At 43.5% G+C, this 21,539-nt stretch overlaps 2 protein-coding genes across 4 annotated transcripts; one reads left to right on the top strand and one right to left on the bottom strand.

Annotated features, from left to right (window-relative positions):
* The first annotated feature begins 314 nt into the window (after positions 1-314).
* On the top strand, positions 315-14,439 carry tpp2 (tripeptidyl peptidase 2). 3 transcript variants are annotated; one of them, XM_085456129.1, is made up of 29 exons: positions 315-598; positions 1,483-1,611; positions 1,717-1,812; positions 2,317-2,421; positions 2,799-2,923; positions 3,064-3,227; positions 3,315-3,469; positions 3,562-3,638; positions 3,723-3,850; positions 3,987-4,235; positions 4,332-4,447; positions 4,539-4,710; positions 4,805-4,962; positions 5,051-5,127; positions 5,211-5,317; positions 8,995-9,149; positions 9,254-9,370; positions 9,471-9,571; positions 9,647-9,743; positions 9,837-9,974; positions 10,109-10,353; positions 10,746-10,824; positions 11,774-11,812; positions 12,215-12,366; positions 12,456-12,552; positions 12,654-12,784; positions 13,293-13,542; positions 13,666-13,785; positions 13,879-14,439. In XM_085456129.1, the coding sequence occupies exons 1-29, from the start codon at positions 434-436 to the stop codon at positions 13,966-13,968; spliced, it is 3,834 nt and encodes a 1,277-aa protein (XP_085312255.1). In that variant the 5' UTR covers positions 315-433; the 3' UTR covers positions 13,969-14,439. The 3 variants fall into 3 exon arrangements, with proteins under 3 accessions (XP_085312255.1, XP_085312260.1, XP_085312269.1); XM_085456143.1 differs by lacking the exon at positions 315-598 and adding an exon at positions 1,034-1,396; XM_085456134.1 differs by lacking the exon at positions 11,774-11,812.
* A 2,298-nt stretch (positions 14,440-16,737) lies between these two features.
* mettl21ca (methyltransferase 21C, AARS1 lysine a) lies at positions 16,738-20,903 on the bottom strand. The gene is made up of 5 exons (XM_085456250.1): positions 20,818-20,903; positions 20,617-20,729; positions 20,384-20,544; positions 18,811-18,928; positions 16,738-18,739 (listed from the first exon to the last, which is right to left on the bottom strand). The coding sequence occupies exons 2-5, from the start codon at positions 20,717-20,719 to the stop codon at positions 18,354-18,356; spliced, it is 768 nt and encodes a 255-aa protein (XP_085312376.1). The 5' UTR covers positions 20,720-20,729; positions 20,818-20,903; the 3' UTR covers positions 16,738-18,353.
* Between the last annotated feature and the right edge of the window lie 636 nt (positions 20,904-21,539).

Here is a 21,539-nt window from a genome sequence, read left to right as displayed (position 1 = left end):
ACAAACACAAAAATGATCACAGCCAAAAATCAACTTTTCTGCACACACTGCAGATGCTGATACACCTCTGAGTTTTATCAGTCAGCCACCTCTGTGTGTGTGTGTGTGTGTGTGTGTGTGTGTGTGTGTGTGTGTGTGTGTGTACGTACGTACGGGGATGTTATGAAGGATGTGAAACCTCTTGGCTTTCATGCAGTCATACACTGCTCATTTACACATCTTGGTTTCCAGCCAGCAGACAGTTCACATGACAGTAAAAACCCAGTCCAGACTAAAGCAGATAAGTTAACAGGCTGATAAAGGCCTGCTCGTTGGCCTGGGGTTACTGGAAGTACTGCCCCTTTAACCAGCTCTCCTCCCCGTCAGTCCCACACGCGTACTGTTGCTCTCTTCCCCATTTCGCTGCTTTGTTTTCATTGTCGCTCTTCCGATCATGGCTGCTCATTCTACCGAAGAGCCATTCCCCTTCCACGGGCTGCTCCCCAAAAAAGAAACCGGCGCTGCCTCTTACCTCACCCGGTTCCCCGAGTATGACGGCCGAGGGGTGCTCATCGCCATCCTCGACACCGGCGTGGATCCCGGGGCCCCCGGCATGCAGGTAGATCTGACCGGCTGCCTCGTGTTAAGCTACGACCTAGTTGGCGGAAGCTAGCGAAGCTAAAGGGCCGACTCATTCACTTCATTGGTATACAACGGCAGCGGCTAGCTATCTAGCTAGATACTTAGCATATGTGGATACACCAGTAGGTAACTTAACGCCACAATGACAACCATATCAAGGCAAAGCAGCTAGTAGTGTGTGTTTACCCCTGCTGTCAGAGTGTATTTCCGTGCTAATCTGGCGTACAGTTAGCCAGTAAGTTAAAATGTGTGCTAGCATGACAGCCTGGAAGCTAGCCGCTGAATTATTTTCGTGGGGTTTTTTTGGGTTTTTTTTACCCCTCTTTATTCCAGTGTTTACACTATTAGATTTACACGCTGACTGGATGTAGCTAGCTTAATAGTAGCAAGGCAGAGTAAATTAAGCGTATTTGGCGTTTTGATAAGTGATCCGTAAACTCTGAAACTTTATCCAAACTGCCAAGTCACAACGTAAGAAAATAAGCCGACCAACACAGTGTTAAACACCACATGTTAGTCTAAACCTGCCAGTGCACATGTGTAAGTCTAGCTGGGTAGCTTTCATAATACATTGAGCTTATTTTCTGTTCTCTTGCTTCAGTCATGCTTGAGGGGCTGAGACTGAAACTGACTGCTTCTCTGGTAGTAAACAAATCCTCATGTTAAAAAAACACGTTGAGCTTTTTCAGGTATCATTTTACCGGCTGAGTTACTTAGCTGATTTATGGATGACGATTCATTTAGTTTGCTGTCCACACACCCCTCCCCATTCAATGTAAGATACCAGTTATGATTTGCACCTTTTTCTGTCTGCATTCTAGTGGATTGCTGATTTCTTACAAATTTTTTTTGTTCTCTTAGGTTACAACTGAGGGGAAGCCAAAGATTGTTGACATCATTGATACGACAGGCAGTGGTGACGTGAACATGACCACTGTGGTGGAGCCTAAAGATGGGACAATCACCGGCCTCTCTGGCAGAACACTCAAGGTCAGTATATAAACACCTCAACGTACACAAACATTAAAAACATTCCTTTATAGGCGCTCTTTTACATCTGTTTCACACTGCATATTTTTTTTTAACATCGTCCAGATCCTTCCTGCTTGGGTCAATCCATCAGGGAAGTATCGCATTGGAGTTAAAAATGGCTACGAGTTCTTCCCCAAGGCTCTGAAAGAAAGAGTACAGGTAGGAAGAGGTGACATTATTACTTCATTTTGTCTGACACAGTGTTGAGCACAAAGCCCAGTACGCCTGACACGTGGACAATTAAGCTTGGACATGATAGCAACTGTTCAAAAGACTCATGGCATTGGAGCTTCTGGCCACCTGAGTCACAGACAGGCATTTTTTCCTGATGTTTCAACACTTCAGTCAGCTTTAGCGATAACACAGAAAAACTTGCTGAATTGTCCTCTTCCCTCTCATAGAAAATCCATCTGAAATCAGTGAACTGATAGGATTTCTGACCTTTATTCTGAATTGATTATCCATACTTGGAAAGTTTTGTAAAGAGTTTATAGCTTTTTTTCATATAATACACCCACCTGATGAATGAATGATGGGAAAAACATAATTGAAGTGTCCCTGTTGACAGCTCCTAAGCTCAGATTATTTCCTGAGTTGTATGTTAGACTGTGTGTTGTGTTGGAGAGTTATTGGATTTTTTTTTTTGTGGTTTTTGACTACTAGAAAGAGCGAAAGGAGAAGATGTGGGATCCGCCACACAGAGCAGCACTCGCTGAGGTTTGCCGCAAGACGGAAGAGTTTGACCTCGCTCATCCAAACCCCTCACAGGTCAGACCTGCTCCCTTGAGGTCATTTGAGAGAGAAAAAGGCAACGTTTATGTTAGAAAATATGTACATTTATAAATTCATAGAGCGACTTGGAGAAGAGAAAGTGAGAATGGCACAAATAATACATTTAAAGAAGTGGGATTGTGGGCTGATTATTGAACAAGAATGGTGATAAACAATTTTGAAAGATCAAAATCGGAAGTGACAAAGAAAATGGAGCAGCAAGAATAGCTGCTATCACCAAGAGGAATAAGGAGGGAATGTGAGAGGATCTAACGTATTGGGCTTCATTTCTTGCCTTTTCCAAGTGTAGTTAGGCACCCTTTACTAGCATGGGATGCCTCGACTGTATCTCTCATCTTTCAGTCTCTCCACAGATTGAGAAGTTGCAGAAAGAAGAGTTGCAGTGTCAGTCAGAGCTCCTGGCATCGCTAGAAAAGAAGTACAGTGATCCTGGGCCTGTATATGACTGTGTGCTTTGGCACGATGGCGTCACATGGAAGTACGGCCACCTTTAATTTTCTTTCCCCTTCTGTATCCTTACAGTTTTTTGTTGTTGTTGTTGTTTTGTTTTTTTTTACCCTTTCTTTTCACAACCTTCCCTTGTTTACCAGTAATCTATTTGTGATTTGTTCCCTTTAGGGCTGTAGTTGACACTTCAGAGTGCGGAGAGCTGTCCCAGTGCACTGTGCTGAGCTCATACAGAGAGTCACATGAGTATGCCACGTTAGGAACTGTCGAGATGCTTAACTATTCTGTTAATATTTATGATGACGGCAACACGCTCTGCATAGTCACCAGCGGAGGTGAGCCATCCCAGCGCATTAGATTCCTAATATGCCTAATAGTCGGGTATTCACACATGATCTAATGCTGCTTGTGCGCTCCTAAAGGGGCTCACGGGACACATGTGGCAAGCATCGCAGCAGGCTACTTCCCAGAGGAGCCCGAACGTAATGGTGTGGCCCCGGGTGCCCAAATCCTGGCTCTGAAGATTGGAGACACCCGCCTCAGCACCATGGAAACAGGCACAGGGCTCATCCGCGCGGTATATTCCTCAAAGTCCTGAGAATATAGATTTAAAGAAAATATCTGTATATGTTTGCACCATTTTATTCTTTATTTGTCTGTCATTTAAAGATGATTGAAGTAATCAACTACAAGTGTGACCTGGTTAACTATAGTTATGGGGAGGCCACACACTGGCCCAATTCAGGGTAAGTACATGGAGAGCAGGCGCTGCCTCTGTAGCTCCTCGTTGCTTACTGTTACTCATTTGTCGCTGTCTTTTTGTCCTTCAGGAGGATTTGTGAGGTGATCACTGAAGCTGTGCAGAAACACAACGTGATCTTTGTGTCAAGCGCGGGAAATAACGGCCCCTGCCTCACTACAGTCGGCTGCCCAGGAGGAACCACCAGCAGTGTTATAGGTACACGCTCGGATGAAACCAGTGCTTCTCAAACTGTTAAGCCTGCAGTGGGTCCTGGACCACGGATTGATAACCTCTGGATCAAAACATCTGTCCAGCCATGCTTGGTTTCATTTTTGCTTTGTTCATTCTGCAGGAGTTGGCGCATACGTGACGCCAGACATGATGGTGGCAGAATACTCCCTGAGGGAGAAGCTGCCTCCGAACCAGTACACCTGGTCATCGAGGGGTCCCAGTACCGACGGGGCCCTGGGGGTCAGCATCAGCGCCCCTGGCGGTGCCATTGCATCCGTGCCCAACTGGACCCTTCGTGGTACCCAGCTGATGAACGGCACATCCATGTCATCACCTAACGCTTGTGGCGGCATCGCACTAGTCCTCTCAGGTGGGTCTAGTGAGATGTGATAATTCAGCCTGCTGTGTGTAGAGAAATGTGTGTGAATTCAAAGCTGATGCTGGTGTTTGCTGTTTTGTGAAAAAGGATTGAAACAGAACGGGATCCATCCCTCAGCTCCTGCTGTGAGAAGAGCGCTGGAAAACACTGCTCTGAAGGTTGATGACATCGAGGTGTTTGCACAGGGCCATGGAATAATCCAGGTACTGTGATTGTAAGACTTTCAACCTGATATTCTGCCATTTCTTTCCCTGATAGATGTTAAACAAATGTATCGTTTTGTCTTCCTCTCAGGTGGAAAAGGCGTTAGACTACCTCACTCAGCACGCCTCTTTACCCACAAGCCACCTAGGCTTCTCGGTAAGTGTGGGAACACAGAGAGGCATCTACCTCAGGGACCCAGCCCACGTTCTTGGACCCACTGATCACGGAGTTGGAATTGAGCCCATCTTTCCAGAGAACACAGGTACTTTCATACATCATGTTTTTATTTATTTATTTTTTTGTTTTTTTTTGTTTGTTTTTTTTAAGAATGTAGCTATCTTCTTCTTCCATCACAGGAAACTCTGAGCGAATCAACCTGCAGCTTCACTTGGCGCTCACGTGCGCTGCCCCGTGGGTCCAGTGCCCCTCCCACCTCGAGCTCATGAACCAGTGTCGTCACATTAACGTCCGCATCGACCCCGTTGGACTGAGAGAGGGAGTCCACTACACAGAGGTGGGCACCACGTGAAGGACAGAATGAGTCAAAAAATCGAGCTCATGTGTCTGTGTGCACTTACGTTCACTTTGAATTTGTCTTTCAGGTGTGTGGGTATGATACAGCAGCTTCTACCTGTGGGCCACTATTCAGAGTTCCAATCACAGTTGTTATCCCTGCCAAGTAAGTCAGTACATGCTTGCCCCCCGCTCCGCATAAGAGGTTTGTGTGTTTCTCTGTCTGATGGATCTTCTCTCTTCCTACAGAGTAATAGACAGTCGTAGTCATGAGGTGTGTTTCACAGACGTCCACTTTAGACCGGGCCAGATCAGACGCCACTTCATTACTGTTCCTCAGGGAGCCTCCTGGGCAGGTTGGTGTCTCTCTGTTTTCCACTGACACTGTGCTAATGCTGGGCCTGATCTGCCTCCCTTTAGAGAACTGGCCCACATTAGCCAAACCCTAAGTAGCAGAAGTTGGACTAATTTCCATGGGGAAGCATCATTGCTTGGTCTTGCGGGATCACTCCTATAGTTGGTTCCAAATTTGTGCACAGCAATTTAGTGGTGCCTTGCAGGTACCAGCTTTTTTTTTTTTTTTTTTTTGTGCCCAGTACCATTCTATGAACGTTTCTATCATATCTATACGGTCACAGTGATGGAAGCTAATATTAAAGATGGTGAAGGTTAAAAAAATGAGATTGGGTTTGGAAATATAGTGTACACCAGTCACTCAACTACAGGGAGTGCAGAATTATTAGGCAAGTTGTATTTTTGAGGAATAATTTTATTATTGAACAACAACCATGTTCTCAATGAACCCAAAAAACTCATTAATATCAAAGCTGAATGTTTTTGGAAGTAGTTTTTAGTTTGTTTTTAGTTTTAGCTATTTTAGGGGGATATCTGTGTGTGCAGGTGACGATTACTGTGCATAATTATTAGGCAACTTAACAAAAAACAAATATATACCCATTTCAATCATTTATTTTTACCAGTGAAACCAATATAACATCTCCGCATTCACAAATATACATTTCTGACATTCAAAAACAAAACAAAAACAAATCAGCGACCAATATAGCCACCTTTCTTTGCAAGGACACTCAAAAGCCTGCCATCCATGGATTCTGTCAGTGTTTTGATCTGTTCACCATCAACATTGCGTGCAGCAGCAACCACAGCCTCCCAGACACTGTTCAGAGAGGTGTACTGTTTTCCCTCCTTGTAAATCTCACATTTGATGATGGACCACAGGTTCTCAATGGGGTTCAGATCAGGTGAACAAGGTGGCCATGTCATTAGTTTCTCTTCTTTTATACCCTTTCTTGCCAGCCACGCTGTGGAGTACTTGGACGCGTGTGATGGAGCATTGTCCTGCATGAAAATCATGTTTTTCTTGAAGGATGCAGACTTCTTCCTGTACCACTGCTTGAAGAAGGTGTCTTCCAGAAACTGGCAGTAGGACTGGGAGTTGAGCTTGACTCCATCCTCAACCCGAAAAGGCCCCACAAGCTCATCTTTGATGATACCAGCCCAAACCAGTACTCCACCTCCACCTTGCTGGCGTCTGAGTCGGACTGGAGCTCTCTGCCCTTTACCAATCCAGCCACGGGCCCATCCATCTGGCCCATCAAGACTCACTCTCATTTCATCAGTCCATAAAACCTTAGAAAAACCAGTCTTGAGATATTTCTTGGCCCAGTCTTGACGTTTCAGCTTGTGTGTCTTGTTCAGTGGTGGTCGTCTTTCAGCCTTTCTTACCTTGGCCATGTCTCTGAGTATTGCACACCTTGTGCTTTTGGGCACTCCAGTGATGTTGCAGCTCTGAAATATGGCCAAACTGGTGGCAAGTGGCATCTTGGCAGCTGCACGCTTGACTTTTCTCAGTTCATGGGCAGTTATTTTGTGCCTTGGTTTTTCCACACGCTTCTTGCGACCCTGTTGACTATTTTGAATGAAACGCTTGATTGTTCGATGATCACGCTTCAGAAGCTTTGCAATTTTGAGACTGCTGCATCCCTCTGCAAGATATCTCACTATTTTTGACTTTTCTGAGCCTGTCAAGTCCTTCTTTTGACCCATTTTGCCAAAGGAAAGGACGTTGCCTAATAATTATGCACACCTGATATAGGGTGTTGATGCCATTAGACCACACCCCTTCTCATTACAGAGATGCACATCACCTAATATGCTTAATTGGTAGTAGGCTTTCGAGCCTATACAGCTTGGAGTAAGACAACATGCATGAAGAGGATGATGTGGACAAAATACCCATTTACCTAATAATTCTGCACTCCCTGTATTCATATCATTGAATTCAGGCGTTCCAGCCGCTTCCATGATCACAGGTGTGTAAAATCAAACACCAAGCCATGAAGGCTACTTTTACAAACAGTTATGATAGAATGAGTCGCTCTCAGGAGCTCAGTGAATTCCAGTAAGGTATGTGATAGAATGTCACCTGTGCAATAAGCCAGGCGGGAAATTTCCTCACTGTTACATATTGCACAGTCAACTGTTAATTATAGCTTAGATCCAGTGAAAAGATCTCGTAATGCTTCAGTTACTGAGTCAGCAGAGCATTGGTGACTTTTATGCACTGTGAGCCTCAGCTGTTGGTGACTGCTCTCTATAACTTTAAGCGGTCTGCCACTTCATGGCTGAGTTGGTGCGTTTCCTAAATGCTTTTACTTTGCAGCAGTACCACTCTTCGCTGATTCTGTAAAATCTAGGATGGAAGAAATTTCTGACTTGGTGCCGTGGGCCCATCCTATTACAGCACCACAGTCGAATTCAGTGAGCTCTTTAGAATGACTCATTCTTTCACAAATGTTTATAGAGGCAGACTGCATGGCTGGCTGTTTGATATTGTTTTATATATCTGTGGCAAAGGGAGTGAAAGCACCGCAACAATTAGGTGTGTAGCCCAACATGTTTGACCATATAGTGGATATCTTGATTGCGCACGCCTCAGAATAATTGAAGAATCTGATTCTTCTTGTTCTTGTTCTTCTTTGTTCTTCTTGTTTTTGTTCTTCTTCTTTGTTCTTCTTGTTCTTGTTCTTGCTCTTGTTCTTGTTCTTGCTCTTGTTCTTGTTCTTGCTCTTCTTCTTCTTGTTCTTGCTCTTCTTCTTCTTCTTCTTGCTCTTCTTCTTCTTCTTCTTGCTCTTCTTCTTCTTCTTCTTCTTGCTCTTCTTCTTCTTCTTCTTGCTCTTCTTCTTCTTCTTCTTGCTCTTCTTCTTCTGCTGCTGCTTCTTCGGCTGTATCCCAATTCAGGGTCTGCAGCCTTAAAGTACGCAGCATCAACGATCCTCAATGGCCACGTACTTAAAGACCGCTAAGGCCGGAAGTGGGAGGCTTGTGAAATGGGATGGTCTAGCCTCCGTTGCGCTGCGCAGGTTGCCTAGCAACCATGATACTAATAGCTGGATACGTTTCATACAGCATTGTCTGACAGAAATGAAGGAGAAAATCTTTTGTTTGTTTGTTTGTTTGTTTGTTTCTACATGAGCTTTGATCATTCTCTGATTAAGATCAGCTATTGAACGGCGTATATTTTAAAGTAAAGGCTTTAAGACCAAGTTAGTACAAACGTCACTAATGTCACATAACTTTGCCGACATGTGGCCAACAGTAATGTTTTAATGTTCTTCATTATTAAACATTTGCACATAAATAAGTGACATAATATTCAGTACTTACTTAAAGTTTACTCTTCGGGCGCCCCTTATCCGCCGTTTTTTTTCCCGGCAAAATTATCCACACCACCGCCGCGCTATGCATTCTGGGATATGTTGGGCCACGAAGTCTACACCGCCACGTCCTTAAAATTCAGGGAAATGAAGGACGCATTTGAGGACCGCATTTCGAGCAGTCTTCGAATTGGGACAGCCTTCGTCGCATCGCTGTGACGTAATCGGCCTTAAAATGCGGCCTTTAAGGCTGCAGACCCTGAATTGGGATACAGCCTTCTTCTTCTGCTGCTGCTTCTTCTTCTTCTGCTTCTTCTTCTGTTTTTTTAACCTCTGTTCTTGTCTCTCTCTTGCAGAGGTCACACTGACGTCTCATTCGGGAGACGTCTCGTCAAAGTTTGTTCTCCATGCAGTGCACCTGGTCAAACAGAAAGCCTACAGAGCAAATGAGTTCTACAAGTTCTCGTCACTATTGGAGAGAGGCTCACTAACTGAGGCTTTCCCTGTTCTGGTGTGTATATTTATATTCTCTTGGCTTGGATTCAACATGTAAATTATGATGTGGAAAAACAAAACAGTGTGGATAAGCACTGTGCTTTATAATCTCTTCTCCAGTCAGGTAAAGTGGTAGAGTTCTGCATTGCACGCTGGTGGGCGAGCCTGGGTGACGTCACGGTGGACTACACCATCGCCTTCCATGGGCTCAACACGTCTCCGTCACCCCTGCACATAGTAAGAACAAAGAGAACAGCAACAGCAGGAATTAAGACGCTGCTCAGACCGTATCGGTTCTCTTCTGTCTCTTTTCTGACTCTGGTTTGTGACTGCGCAGCATGCCTCGGAGGGAGTGACGAGTTTCGAAGTGTTTTCACCACTGAGATACGAAGAAGTGTCTCCAACTATCACCCTCAAGTCGTGGGTTCAGCCTCTGAGGTGAGTGTAGGTGTGCACAATTTGGTTCTAACTTTAGTTGTAGCTCCTTTATTGAGCCCATTGTCTGTTTTGTAGGCCCTTAAGTTCAAAGATAAAAGCGTTGGGGATGAGGGATGTTCTGCCTGATAACAGACAACTCTATGAGATCGTGCTCACCTACAGCTTTCACCAGGTAAAACCACCTGCACAACATATGAAGAGGAAAACGTAGCTTTTTTTTTTTTTTTTGGCCATGTGTGTATAATCTTCTCCTGCTTGTTTTCAGCCCAAGAGTGGAGAAGTTACACCCAGCTGCCCAATGCTGTGTGAGCTGCTGTACGAGTCAGAGTTTGACAGTCAGCTCTGGATGCTGTTTGACCAGAACAAGAGACTGCTGGGCTCTGGTGACGCCTATCCACACCAGGTACACATGAAGACCATGCCACAAGGAATGCCTGTACACGCATTTCTGAACCGTTCCTTCATACCTGCAGGTTGTACCTGCTTTATGATGATGGGAAAGTGGATTTTAAAAAAAGAAATGTTTTATTTTTACAGTATTCTTTAAAGCTGGAAAAGGGAGACTACACTATCCGGCTGCAGGTCCGCCACGAGCAGTCCAGTGAGCTGGAGCGACTTAAGGATCTGCCGTTCGTGGTTTCTCACCGTCTCTCCACCACCCTCAGCCTGGATGTCTACGAGACACATCGCGCTGCCCTCATGGCCAAGAAGAAGGTGAATTCTGTCACCTTGTCCCCGGGTGCCACACAGCCTTTCTACGTCACAGGCCTGCCAGATGACAAGTGAGTCAAACCCACCAAGGGGCCAGACATATTTAGTCTGCATATCCATGCTCCAAAACTCTTTATTTCCTGTGGCCTTGCACCGCAGCACCATTTTTGGTCTCTAAATAGATTTGGTTGCTCTTTACACGCAACATTTCATTTCATCCACTTCAATTACCACAGATACTCTCTGTGGTATGCAGCTGCAAGCTCGTTGGCTAATGACTGACTCGTCAGTGAGCATGTGGTGTCACAGTCAGACCAGGTTTTTGTAACCATGATGATGATCATTATCTCTAGACTTCAAAACAGGACCACAAACCAGTGTGAAAATACTTCACCTTTAAAATATGTGAGTCTTTATTTATAATTCTGAATTTATTCTCTTTCTTCCTTTACTTTGTTTACAGGATCCCGAAGGGAACGAGTCCAGGATGCTACCTTTCAGGCTCTCTCGTCGTGCCCAAGAGCGAGTATGGCAAGAAAGCTGTGAGTAGCTTTGTTCTTTGTAAACTTCGATACTTCAAAGAAATATGTGGTCCTGCTCATCAGGACCCAAAGTCGTGCTGGATTTCACATTTCCTGCCAAGCATTCACTTAGATGCATTTAATGTGAAGCCGGCAGGACTCGCAGTCCTGAGGATCAGAAAACACCGGTGCTCGATTGCTCCCCTCCACGCACAAACCTGTTGAAGTTGAAGCTTGATATATTTTTTTTCTCATTCATTTGGCTTCTGTTTCAATCCAGAATCAATCTAATGTGGTAAATGCGGCTCTCTCACACATTGAATACAGCTGAGTCCGATTGTTTGGAAAATTTGGAAGAATTTTAGTTGGAAAAGACAAAGATTTTTTTCCCAACTAAATTAATGTGAGGGGGATTTGCTACTTACCACTGGGCCTGGGGGCTGTTTGCAATAACCCTGCCAAAATTTGCTCTACAATTGTTTTGTTTTGTGTGCAGAGCCTGTTCTCTTGGTTTTTCTTAGTTTGCAAGCACTCACTTTAACTTCCCTAAAGACGCTTCGTGAATCAACTCTTAATGTCTTTCTTTCCCTTTTTTTTTTTATTTTATTTTTTTTTATTTTAAGCTTGTGTGTGTTCGTGGCTTTACTTGGTGGCTGCGGCGCAAAAGACTTCAGTTTGAACTCTAGCAGCCATTTACAGATCAGTGTTTTCCACTTATACTTATATAATTATCAGAACCTATATAGTTCTGATAATGCACTGATTGCATTCAGTTTTCCCTGCTGCAGGAATAAAGGAAATAAGTAGATCAGATGTGTTTAGATTTAAATCTAAGACCACACGTTTAGTGAGCAACAGGTAGGTGTGCGGACTCTCCGAGTCTGCCAGTGAGGATGAAATAAAGAGAGAATCCTTTTTTCTGGTGTGCTTGTGTTGTCTCTTCCTTACTGTGTGTTATTCTGACCACCAGGGGCAGGCCTCAGCAAAACGACAAGGGAAGTTTAAAAAGGTACTGGATGAGCTAGAAACACTGTACAACAGAGCGTCCACTGCTCTCCTACCATCTGGAAATGGCTTACTCTTTGCCTTAAGCTAGGATTTGTTACTTCTGCTTTATCATTTCAAAGCATGTCAGTATTTCTGTTCTTTGATGAATTGTTCGACAGAGTAGTTAGTTTTCTGGTGGTCAATACAATTATCTTTTTAGTTATAATTGAAACTTTTATAACTGGGTATTTTTTCCTTAATTTAAAAATCAGTGAAACGGGAGGATTTTGGTGCTTTAAGTTAGCAGAGGGTGAGAATTTGGGATATGATGATGGATTATGTTGAAGGTTGAATGACTTTATTTCGACTGAGCTGGTTTGTTTGTTTGTTTTGTGCGTGCGTGTGTGTGTGTACATTTATGCAGGATGTCGTTCCCGTCTTCTACCACTTAATTCCTGCTCCCAACAAAACAAAGAATGGAGGGAAGGAGAAGGACAAGGAAGGAGAGAAGGAGAAGGACGTTAAGGACGAGTTTGCAGAAGCTATGAGGGATCTGAAGATTCAGTGGATGACCAAGTGTGTGCACTTTCTCATCTCTTATGTCCGCCAACGCTTCAACTCGGCTTCATTTCTCGCTCATCCGTGTGTCACCTTTTACCGTTCAGGTTAGATTCCAGCGCTGTTTATGACGAACTGATGGAAAACTACGCCGACTACCTGGCACTGCATGTGCAAAGGCTCCACCAGCTGGACTCGGAAAAGGTGAAAGAGGAACGGGGAATGTGCCAGGAGTCGTGGGACGGAGTTTAAACTGTGCGACCTTGTTGACTCACAGTCATTTTTTTCTTTTGTTTACGTTTAAGGAGCGTGTGAAACGCCTCAAGGAGGTGGTGTCAGCAGCAGACCTCGTCATCTCCCGCATCGACCAGACAGCCTTGGCTGTTTACCTCACCATGAAGACGGACCCACGGCCGGACGCCGCTTCTATCAAGAGGTATGTTGCTCCAAGGAGCAGCGTTAACACCACAAACTAGTTTTAGTAAATATTTCAGTCTAGCTTAAGCATGAACCCCTGAGAAGGTGTTCCACACATAACAAATTTTATTAGTTTAGTTTGTTTTTGGCAGCTCAAACAAGAGCTCAACTCTTCAATCCATTGAAAACCTACTAGAAAAAAACCCTTGATGTTGTTTTGTGACCTGGCTCATATTTTTCTGCAAACTCCAGGCATTCTGTTCTATAAACAGGCATTCTTTACCTTAGTTGTACATGAAGTACATTTTAGAATTTAGGCTCCTTTATTTGTTTGTTTTTTTATAAAAAAAAAAAGAACAATAATAATAATAAATTTATAAAGCGCCTTTCAAGACACCCAAGGACACGTTACAATAGGATAAAACGCATAATGGAAAAATGACAAACTGAAGAACAATAAAACAAAAGCACAATTAGGCTTAACGTAGCCGTGCTGCTCTTGACCTCTGGTAATATTTGTGTATCAGCGACATGGAGAAGCAGAAGTCGTCCCTGCTCGACGCTCTGTGCAGGAAGGGCTGCGCTCTTGCCGACCAGCTCCTCCTGCCCCCCTCGTCGCAGGATGGCGCCGGGGCTGTCGCCACGGGGCAGACGGTGGCTGAAGAGCCTGCAGAGGAGGCGGCCAGCAGCTCTGATGACATCCTGCAGAACATTTCCAAAGCCCTGATGGATACATTCTGGGAGGTGCAGAAGTGGGCGGAGCTAACTGAGTCCAAGGTAAGAGAAGTCAAATTGGTGTTTGTTTCTTTTGGGTTTTTTGTTTTTTTTTTGGGGTTTTTTTTAAGATTTGGGGTCATGGCTAAAGTTTTCTTTCTGTGTTTCTTTGCCTTGGCTGCTCAGGTGTTGATGTTTTCATATAAACACGCTCTGGTGAACAAGATGTACGGGCGGGCTTTAAAATACGCCTCAAAGATGGTGGAGGAGAAGCCCAGCAAAGAAAACATGAAGAACTCCATCCAGGTACGGCAGCAGTGACGGCCAGCACATAATGACGTCTTTTTCACTGCAGTGATTTTTAATTATTCTTTTTTTTTTCTGTTTCTCGTTCCTCAGCTCATGCGTCACCTCGGATGGACACACTGCGCTGCTTTCAGCGAGAACTGGCTCCCCGTCATGTACCCCGCCGACTACACGCTGTTCTAGGCAACGGCGCGCACACACCTGCATGCACGCTCGGGCAGCACAGCCACCCACGGTCCCATCACATGACAACTACGATATCATGTCCCTCAGGGTCACATGGTCTATGCATTCAACCAACCAGCTGCCTCCTCAGATTTTTTTTTTTTTTTTTAAATGTAATTGTTGATGAACACCAAATAAATGATGACGGCGAGTGTAAGTGGAGGGATCATGCTCATCCTGAAGTTACCTTTAAACATGTTGTCGAGCAGCCTCGGCTGTTCAGCAAGAAAAACAACCAATAAATGAGTTTTTAAGAGCTCTGAACTCTCTCGAGGGTGGGCTTGACCCTGCAGCTCAGTCGTCGTCCTTTATTTTGCTGTCATCCACAGATTTTTGGAGGCGTTCACATCCACCCCATTCTCAGCTGTCTGGACTTCATTTCACATGAAAAACCTCATTGTCTGGTGTAAATACTGTAAAAAAACAAAAGGGCCACGACCCGGTTTATTAGCGAAGAAAACAAACTGACTACTCAAAGCTTGCTGTTATACTTCAGAGAGAAGACGGAGGACTCGCTGCTGCACACGTGCAGACACACGGCGCCTGATCCTTGAGTTAAAAGGGAGTCACAGACAGAGCTCAATCTCCCTTTTTTCTTTTCTTTTGATTGTCCAGCCCGCCTGGGTTAAAGCTACCATTTATTCTTGTCTGTCTCAGAACACACAACAGTTTTGAGGTGCCTTTCTTCATGTACCTTGACCTTTTCTGATGGGATGAAACACAGGTCGTAGGGGGAGGATTTGACCACAGGAGGCGCTCATCCGCTTTCACCCATCAACCTTCAGTGGTGTCGACGGATGCGTCGAAGCTCGTATCAGCAGCGCGACGAGCCGCGTGCTCGCTGCGTCACCGCCGCCTTCGACAACCACCTAAAACAGACCTCACTAACGTCACGATGCAGTCGCGGGCAGCGGTAGGATGTTCGGATCTGGTTTCATCGTAAAACTTTCACACAGTGTTAAGACGAGTTTCTGTGCAGCAGTCACGGCGTTGCACATGTACACAGTGTCATAAAATAATGTACATACACTCATAACTTACAGTATATTAAGATGCAATAGGTATATAACACAAAAATATTCTAATCGATGTGTTTTGAGTATATGCATGTCTTCTAGGATGTAAGGAAGCATAGTTTTTTGGAAGCGGATTTTCAGTTTCTATTTGAATGATTTTTAATCGCTGACTGTATCCTCTGATGTTGTTTTCATGTGTGCGTGTCTGTGAGTGAATATTATTTGTGAGGGTGTTTTTGTGTACATCGACATTTCTCCCAGCGAGACTGTAACGAAAGCCATTTAGAGGGGAGCTGAGCACAAGTTTTGTTTTTTGCTTTTGAGGACTAACACAGTGCTTTTGTCCAATTTATCTAATTTACACAGACCTTAAATTACAGCTTCTGCAAGTTGTGATTTTTGTTTTTGTTTTTTTTCTTTGAACTTAATAGGTCTGGACATTTGCCATGTGCCACATGTTTCTCTACTCAAAATAATCCAGGCGAGGTTGGTGCCTGAGTAGAGCTCAGAGTTTATGATACACAATGCTCATCTGCTGAAAAGTGTGTGTGTGAGAAGTGAGTGAGGTTTGCAGCTAATGTACATTTTATTTTCCTCTCCTCCTTACCTTGGAATGGGCGCGGCTCTGAGGCTTTGTGCATGCTTTTTCTTCATGTAGTGACGATGTGATGTGTAAATGGTCGACGCTGCCGTGTGCAAGCATAGGAAAACGGTGTAGATGGAAAAAATGCTTCTAAAAATAGACAAACCTCACAACATGCTTCTGAAAGCTGTTCAGCAAAAATTCAAAGGGTTGTATTTAAGGGTGTATCTAACATGGACAGATCTCTCCCCCCCCCCCCCCCCCCCCTTTTTTTTTTCTTTAAATCCATAAAACTTAAAGTATGATTTCTGTTTCATCACTTTAACCAAAGAACGATTTTCCACGTTAAGCTGTTTAATCATCGCTGCATGTATGAAGGCATAAACCATATCGGAGAGGAGGTGGTGGTGGTGTCACGCCCCACGTGTGAAGATGAACCCTCACCCTCCGGTGTGGATTTTGTGACTGTTTATGGTCTCATCTTTCCCTGATGTTGTTTTAAGACCTCTCTCAAGTGGAAGGTCCATGCCTACGAATGTAAAAGCAGCTGCTTTCGAGCCTCTTGTCCTCAAGGGGAGCAGAAAAATCTCTTCTGGGGGTGAATCGGTGGTCACAAATCATTCTTCTGTTTTTAGCTTCTCAGCAGCAGTCTCAGGTTTCTCTGCTGGAATCCATTTTTCTTTTTTAAAATCTTCTCTTTTCTCCTTTTTCTGGAGTTTTGGATTGTTTTTCAGACAGATGTTGCGTTCAGGGCTCTGCTATCAACAATTACACGCTGCCAATGACAGTTTCACTTTTAAAATAATTTTAAAAAGGCCTTAACGTTCACCACAGGACTTTACCGTCCACTTCATGGCACCAAACAGACGTCTCATATCCGTTGCTCTCACTCTGCTGGTGTCGAGAAAGACTTCAGAAAAGCTTCTTACGGTTGTGTTTATATTTATAGTCATAAAATCTAGTAAATGCCAATATTTTATCAAATGTTACGAGATATGGTTGTATGCTCTTAGTATTATTTTATACCTATTCTTCCTTGATGACGTGGGAAAGACCCCGAGCTACTGTCACTATTTTGTGGTCACATGGAATAAGTCACAATCAGAAAAATGACACTGAATAAAAATATTTGGAAGAATTCACGTGTTCACTGAGCATCACTTGCACATACAGCAAAAGAGACTTAAAAACGGTACAGCTGACATGCCAAAAAAAGACATTTCATAGCTTCTTTATACTTACTGTGGAGGGCCGAGAGAGCCGAACATGAATAAAATAAATACTTAAAATTGGGGGAAAAAGTTCAATTTCAATTCACTTCATTTAAGCCATTTAATATTTTTTTCCTATTTTAATGACATTCTATTGACTAAATATTTGACTTGTTTGACATTTGTCTACTTCCAATTTTAATTAATCACAGTTCTTTAATGGTGTGTTTAATATAATTCCTTTTGGCACTTATGGCCCTCCATACCCCACAGCCCAGTGAGTCCTGTTCAGATGATTTGTTTTATCCCAAACACAGTATATTTAAGAGAAAATCTTTACATCTGAGAAGCTGCCTCTTATACTACCATCTGAGGAAAAAGATGGCTAAAAGTCATCTTAAAAGACAGTTCAAGTCTAAACAACAACAAAACCATCTGCATTAAACTGACTATTTATAGGCCTTCAAGGATAAAAAGTCTGATTTTTTGGGGGGAAAGTGAATATGTTAGGTTGTTGGGAAGCCGATCACCCATTAAAACCAGGGTATGTAGAAGAGCATCTCTGAACACACAGCATGTCAAACCTTGAAGCAGTAGCAGAAGACCACCACTACTCCTGTTGGCTAAGAACAGGAAACTGAGGCTACTCGCATGGATTCACCAAAATTGGACAACAGAAGATTGTAAAAACGTCTGGATTTCTGCTGTGATGTTTAGGGTCAAAATGAGATGTAAACAACATGAATCCTACTTTGGATCAATGGTTTAAGCTAGTGGTGGTGTAATGGTGTGGAGGATATTTTTAACAGCACAACTTAAGTATTGACTCTTTATGACCACAGTGTACCTGTCTTCTGATGTTAACTTCTATCGGGATAATCCACAATGTCCCAAAGCTCAAATAGTTGCAGAGTGGTTGTTGTTAACATGGAACAAAATCTCTGAGACGTGTTTAAATCTATCCCATGAAGAATTAAAGCAGTTCTGACGAAAAAAAAAGTGGGTCCAACCCAGTAATAAAGTGGTAGGTAAGTGTGTATTGACTCTATTTAAGTATTAATTACAAAATATGAGTATAGAGTGTTGGGGGATGTAATATAACTCTACAAAAGTGTACAGGATGTGTGTTATCAGCATGATATAGAAAATTTTCCTATATGAAGGTTATTGTCAACCAGTGTAACACGCACCCCCGGGAAAGTGTCTAATGAGTCTAGAAAGGACTGCACCATAGAAGGCAGATGATTTTCACAACACATTTTCAGCATCCTTGAATTTGGTATCCGAACATTTGTTTAGCAAACGTCACTGCCACAGCAGATCCAAACTCACACTCATCTCCTCAGATTTTTCTTTTATCCCCCACCAACATGTATAAAACAGCAGGTAACAAATTTTAGTTCAAGCTCATAGCAGCATTAGTAAACACTGGATCATTTCAATGGATCCATTTGAGTTGCTGGCAATTCGTACACTTCAATGGCTTATCCCATGGGAGTGTCTCAGGAAATCTATCCACACCTCTTTGGCCTTTCAGTCTCTACTTGTTGCCATGAAGATCTTCATCTCTCCATCCTCGGCCAATAAGCTTGTGTTAAAGGCCTTTTTAAAGTTCTCAGTGAAAGTCAAGTCAGACTCAAACCTGACCTTGTTGGCCCAGATTAGAGTTGTTCCCGGTTTGCAGAAATGCTTCATGGTGACCAGGAGCTCATCCAGGAAGTCATGATGGTAGACCACATCGGCTGCTAGCACGTAGTCGTAGCGGTAGACCGATGATGGGTAAGTGCGCTCCAGGTCATAGCCCCATGACAAAGTTGCTACCTGGGGCGTGTATCTGCAGTGGCCCCTGGTATTCCTGCACAAATTGACCCTCAGGTTGTTCAGGACCTCTGGTAGGTCTGTGGCTGTGACCCAGCCACCTGAAAGAGAAATAACAAAACATGTAGAACCTCGCAGCTCTCTGAAAACAGCTTCATCTCTGCCTATGTACCAAGGAGTGCTGCTACGACAGACACAAGGCCGGTTCCTGCTCCGATCTCCAGGACTGCTTTATCCACGAGATTGATCTGTTCTCGATGAGTGTCCAGGTAATGACAGAGAGCCAACCCCTGAGGACATATGTACATATTTAATCTTCTCTTTATAATTAGCAAACCCTGTTCGATTTAGTTAATGTCAGCCTGTTTGACAAAGCGAAATAGACTAAAACCTCTCAAAAAGTAACACATTGACATCTACCAGACTGGAAAAGTTACAAAGCTGTTTCTAAGGCTTTAGGACTCCAGTGAGCCACAATGAGAGCCATTATCCACAAATGGAGAAAACTCGGAGCAGTGCTCAACCTTCCTAGGAGTGGCCAGCCTACCAAAATTAGCCCAAGAGTGCATCAACGACTCATTCAGGAGCCCCCCACCCCCAGAACAACCGAGAGCTGCAGGCCACACTTGCCTCAGTCCAGGTCAGAGTTCTTGATTTGACAATAAGAAAGAGACTGGGCAAAGATGGCATCAATGGGAGAGCTCCAAGGAGAAATCCACTATCAACCGAAGTTTAACTTTTTACAACATTTGAATCCTGTTACCTTAAAGGTGATACAGAATTTCATAAAAGAAACATCATACCAACAGTCAAACATTCTGGTGATAGCGTGATAGTGCTTTGGAGTGTCAGGACAACTTCCTGTAACGGATAAAACCATGAATTCTGCTCTCTACCAGAAAAATCCTGAAGAAGAATGTCCAGCAATCAGTTCATGCCATAAAACACATTTCGGTTATGCAGCAGGACGATGAACTGCAAGACTCTATATCCATTACTTTTCTAAGCATCCTTTTTTGACTCCCTATATCAATTTTAAGCACTTTATATTCAAATACAGAGTAGGATCATTCTTTCTCGATGATTCTGTCCCATATTCCTTCTGCAGCAAGCTCAAACATTCAGCCAGAGTCATTAAAAATTATTTTCAGCAACAAGAAGAACAAGGGGGACAGAGCATGTGTCTGACCCCCTTGTTCCAGCAACCAGCCTGCCAAGAACCTCAAAAATCTGTGGGCAGGGGTATCCAGAACTGGTGAGGTTGTTTTTTTGTTTTAGTGTTTACTGCAGTTGTTGAGGAGTAGAAGTACTGATGACATTTGTTTTGTATGTACCGCAAATTTCAGTGCAGCACTTCTCACAGCAGTTAATGTAAGTGATTAAAATACAAATTTCTTGCCAATATTTGAAGCACTTACATAAAAAAGTAACTAAAATTTTGACCCAATCAAATGGACTGCGTTATCTGATGAGTTCACCAAGTTTGTTGTGGAGATAATCCTTGTGAAATCTTCAGATTTCTTCACAGTTGTCACAAACACATTTCATGGATGCAAAGTCAGCTAGCTGAGCTTCTGTGTCCATCTGAGTGATGATGATGATGCAACGTGGTTGAAAACTTCACAAAAATATTTGATCAAAATGTCAAAGAAATACAGAAGGTCTGTGATACAAGACAGAAGCTGGTAATATTAGAGAAAATGATTGCATGCAAGCTTTCAAATCAGGGAAACAGTGCTACTCACTGCCGGCCATATCATGCCAGCATACGAGTCCAGAGCCTCTTGAATGATGATCTCCTGGCCGACATAGTTGTACACCTCTTTCCCAGCTCTGTAGAAGAAACATGGAGCCCAGGCTGGTCTCTGCTGCTTCCCTACAGATGACTGATCTGTTTGCGAATCATCTGAAAGATCTAAATGTCAGGTACTCTGATCTGATCTGAATCAAACACATAACCCACCAAGGGTTATCCTACCTTTGTCCTCCTCTTCACTTCCATTTGTCTCCTCATCTTCTTCTTCTTCTTCACTTCCCATATACATGGTTTCTTCCACAGAGGTTGTGGACAAAGTATCCATATAAAATGCTCTGCAATGTTAGACAGTTAACTGAGACATGAGTCCATGTAGGACTGTATGTTAAACAATCCTCTAAATATTGTAAGTGCCTCACATACCTTTTGCAAGCTTCAAATTTGAGAAAGATCTCAGGAGCCACCCGAATGCATCACAGAGACCTCGGACTGAGGTGTTATAGAGCATCCTCCAGGACACACCCATCATCATCACAAGGGCACGGTGATATTTTTAGAGCAGTACCCATGAGAAATAAACACAAGCAATATCCCGGAGCAGAACACACGTAGAAGCAGACTCACGCGGACATGCTACAAAGACGAGCCAAAGAGGAAGCCAAAAGGAGAGAGAGAGACAGAATGATATCAGCAGGCTGAGGGTGGGGTGGGGGGGTTTGTTGTCACCGGTACTTTTTGACTTCTCAAAGCTGGAACTTTGCAAAAACCTGCACGGTCTGTAACACCATACCCAGATGTATTAGGAATTCATGTTAAACCTGTAGAAGCTGGTATTTTTCTAACTTTTAAAGTTAAGAGATAACTTTACATTAACTTGAACACCACCGTGAGTTCAAATCAGTCCACGTATCGTTTATTGCAATAGTAAGTAGTCTAAAAAAAGTGGAGACACATGGGGCCAAGAGGGGAATCAAGGCCAATACATAATTTATGCTTGGCTTGAAGGCATCTTGGCAGAGAGCTCCCAAGTTTGTGTTGTTTCAATTAATGCCTGCTGTTAGGCAGTCAACAACTGTAACTCCTGCATAAGGAGGAAGAAAAAAGAGAGAGACCAGAAATAACAACATGAAACATGCCTGAATGGA

Source organism: Copadichromis virginalis, linkage group LG1, assembly GCF_057382275.1.
Source record: "Copadichromis virginalis isolate Kocher_CV1m ecotype Utaka linkage group LG1, C_Virginalis_male_GT1.1, whole genome shotgun sequence".
Lineage (NCBI taxonomy): Eukaryota > Metazoa > Chordata > Actinopteri > Cichliformes > Cichlidae > Copadichromis > Copadichromis virginalis.
This window is presented reverse-complemented; position numbering and strand designations above follow the sequence as displayed.

Bases quoted from the DNA above. Each gene is read 5' to 3' on its own strand.
- tpp2 (XM_085456129.1), top strand. From the start codon at position 434: ATGGCTGCTCATTCTACCGAAGAGCCATTCCCCTTCCACGGGCTGCTC. The intron at 4,711-4,804 runs GTACTTTCATAC...CTTCCATCACAG, and splicing joins CATCTTTCCAGAGAACACAG to GAAACTCTGAGCGAATCAAC. The intron at 5,318-8,994 runs GTTGGTGTCTCT...TCTCTCTTGCAG, and splicing joins TCAGGGAGCCTCCTGGGCAG to AGGTCACACTGACGTCTCAT.
- mettl21ca (XM_085456250.1), bottom strand. From the start codon at position 20,719: ATGGATACTTTGTCCACAACCTCTGTGGAAGAAACCATGTATATGGGA. The intron at 20,545-20,616 runs GTAGGATAACCC...TAGATCTTTCAG, and splicing joins AAGTGAAGAGGAGGACAAAG to ATGATTCGCAAACAGATCAG. The intron at 18,929-20,383 runs GTGAGTAGCACT...ATATGTCCTCAG, and splicing joins CTGGCATGATATGGCCGGCA to GGGTTGGCTCTCTGTCATTA.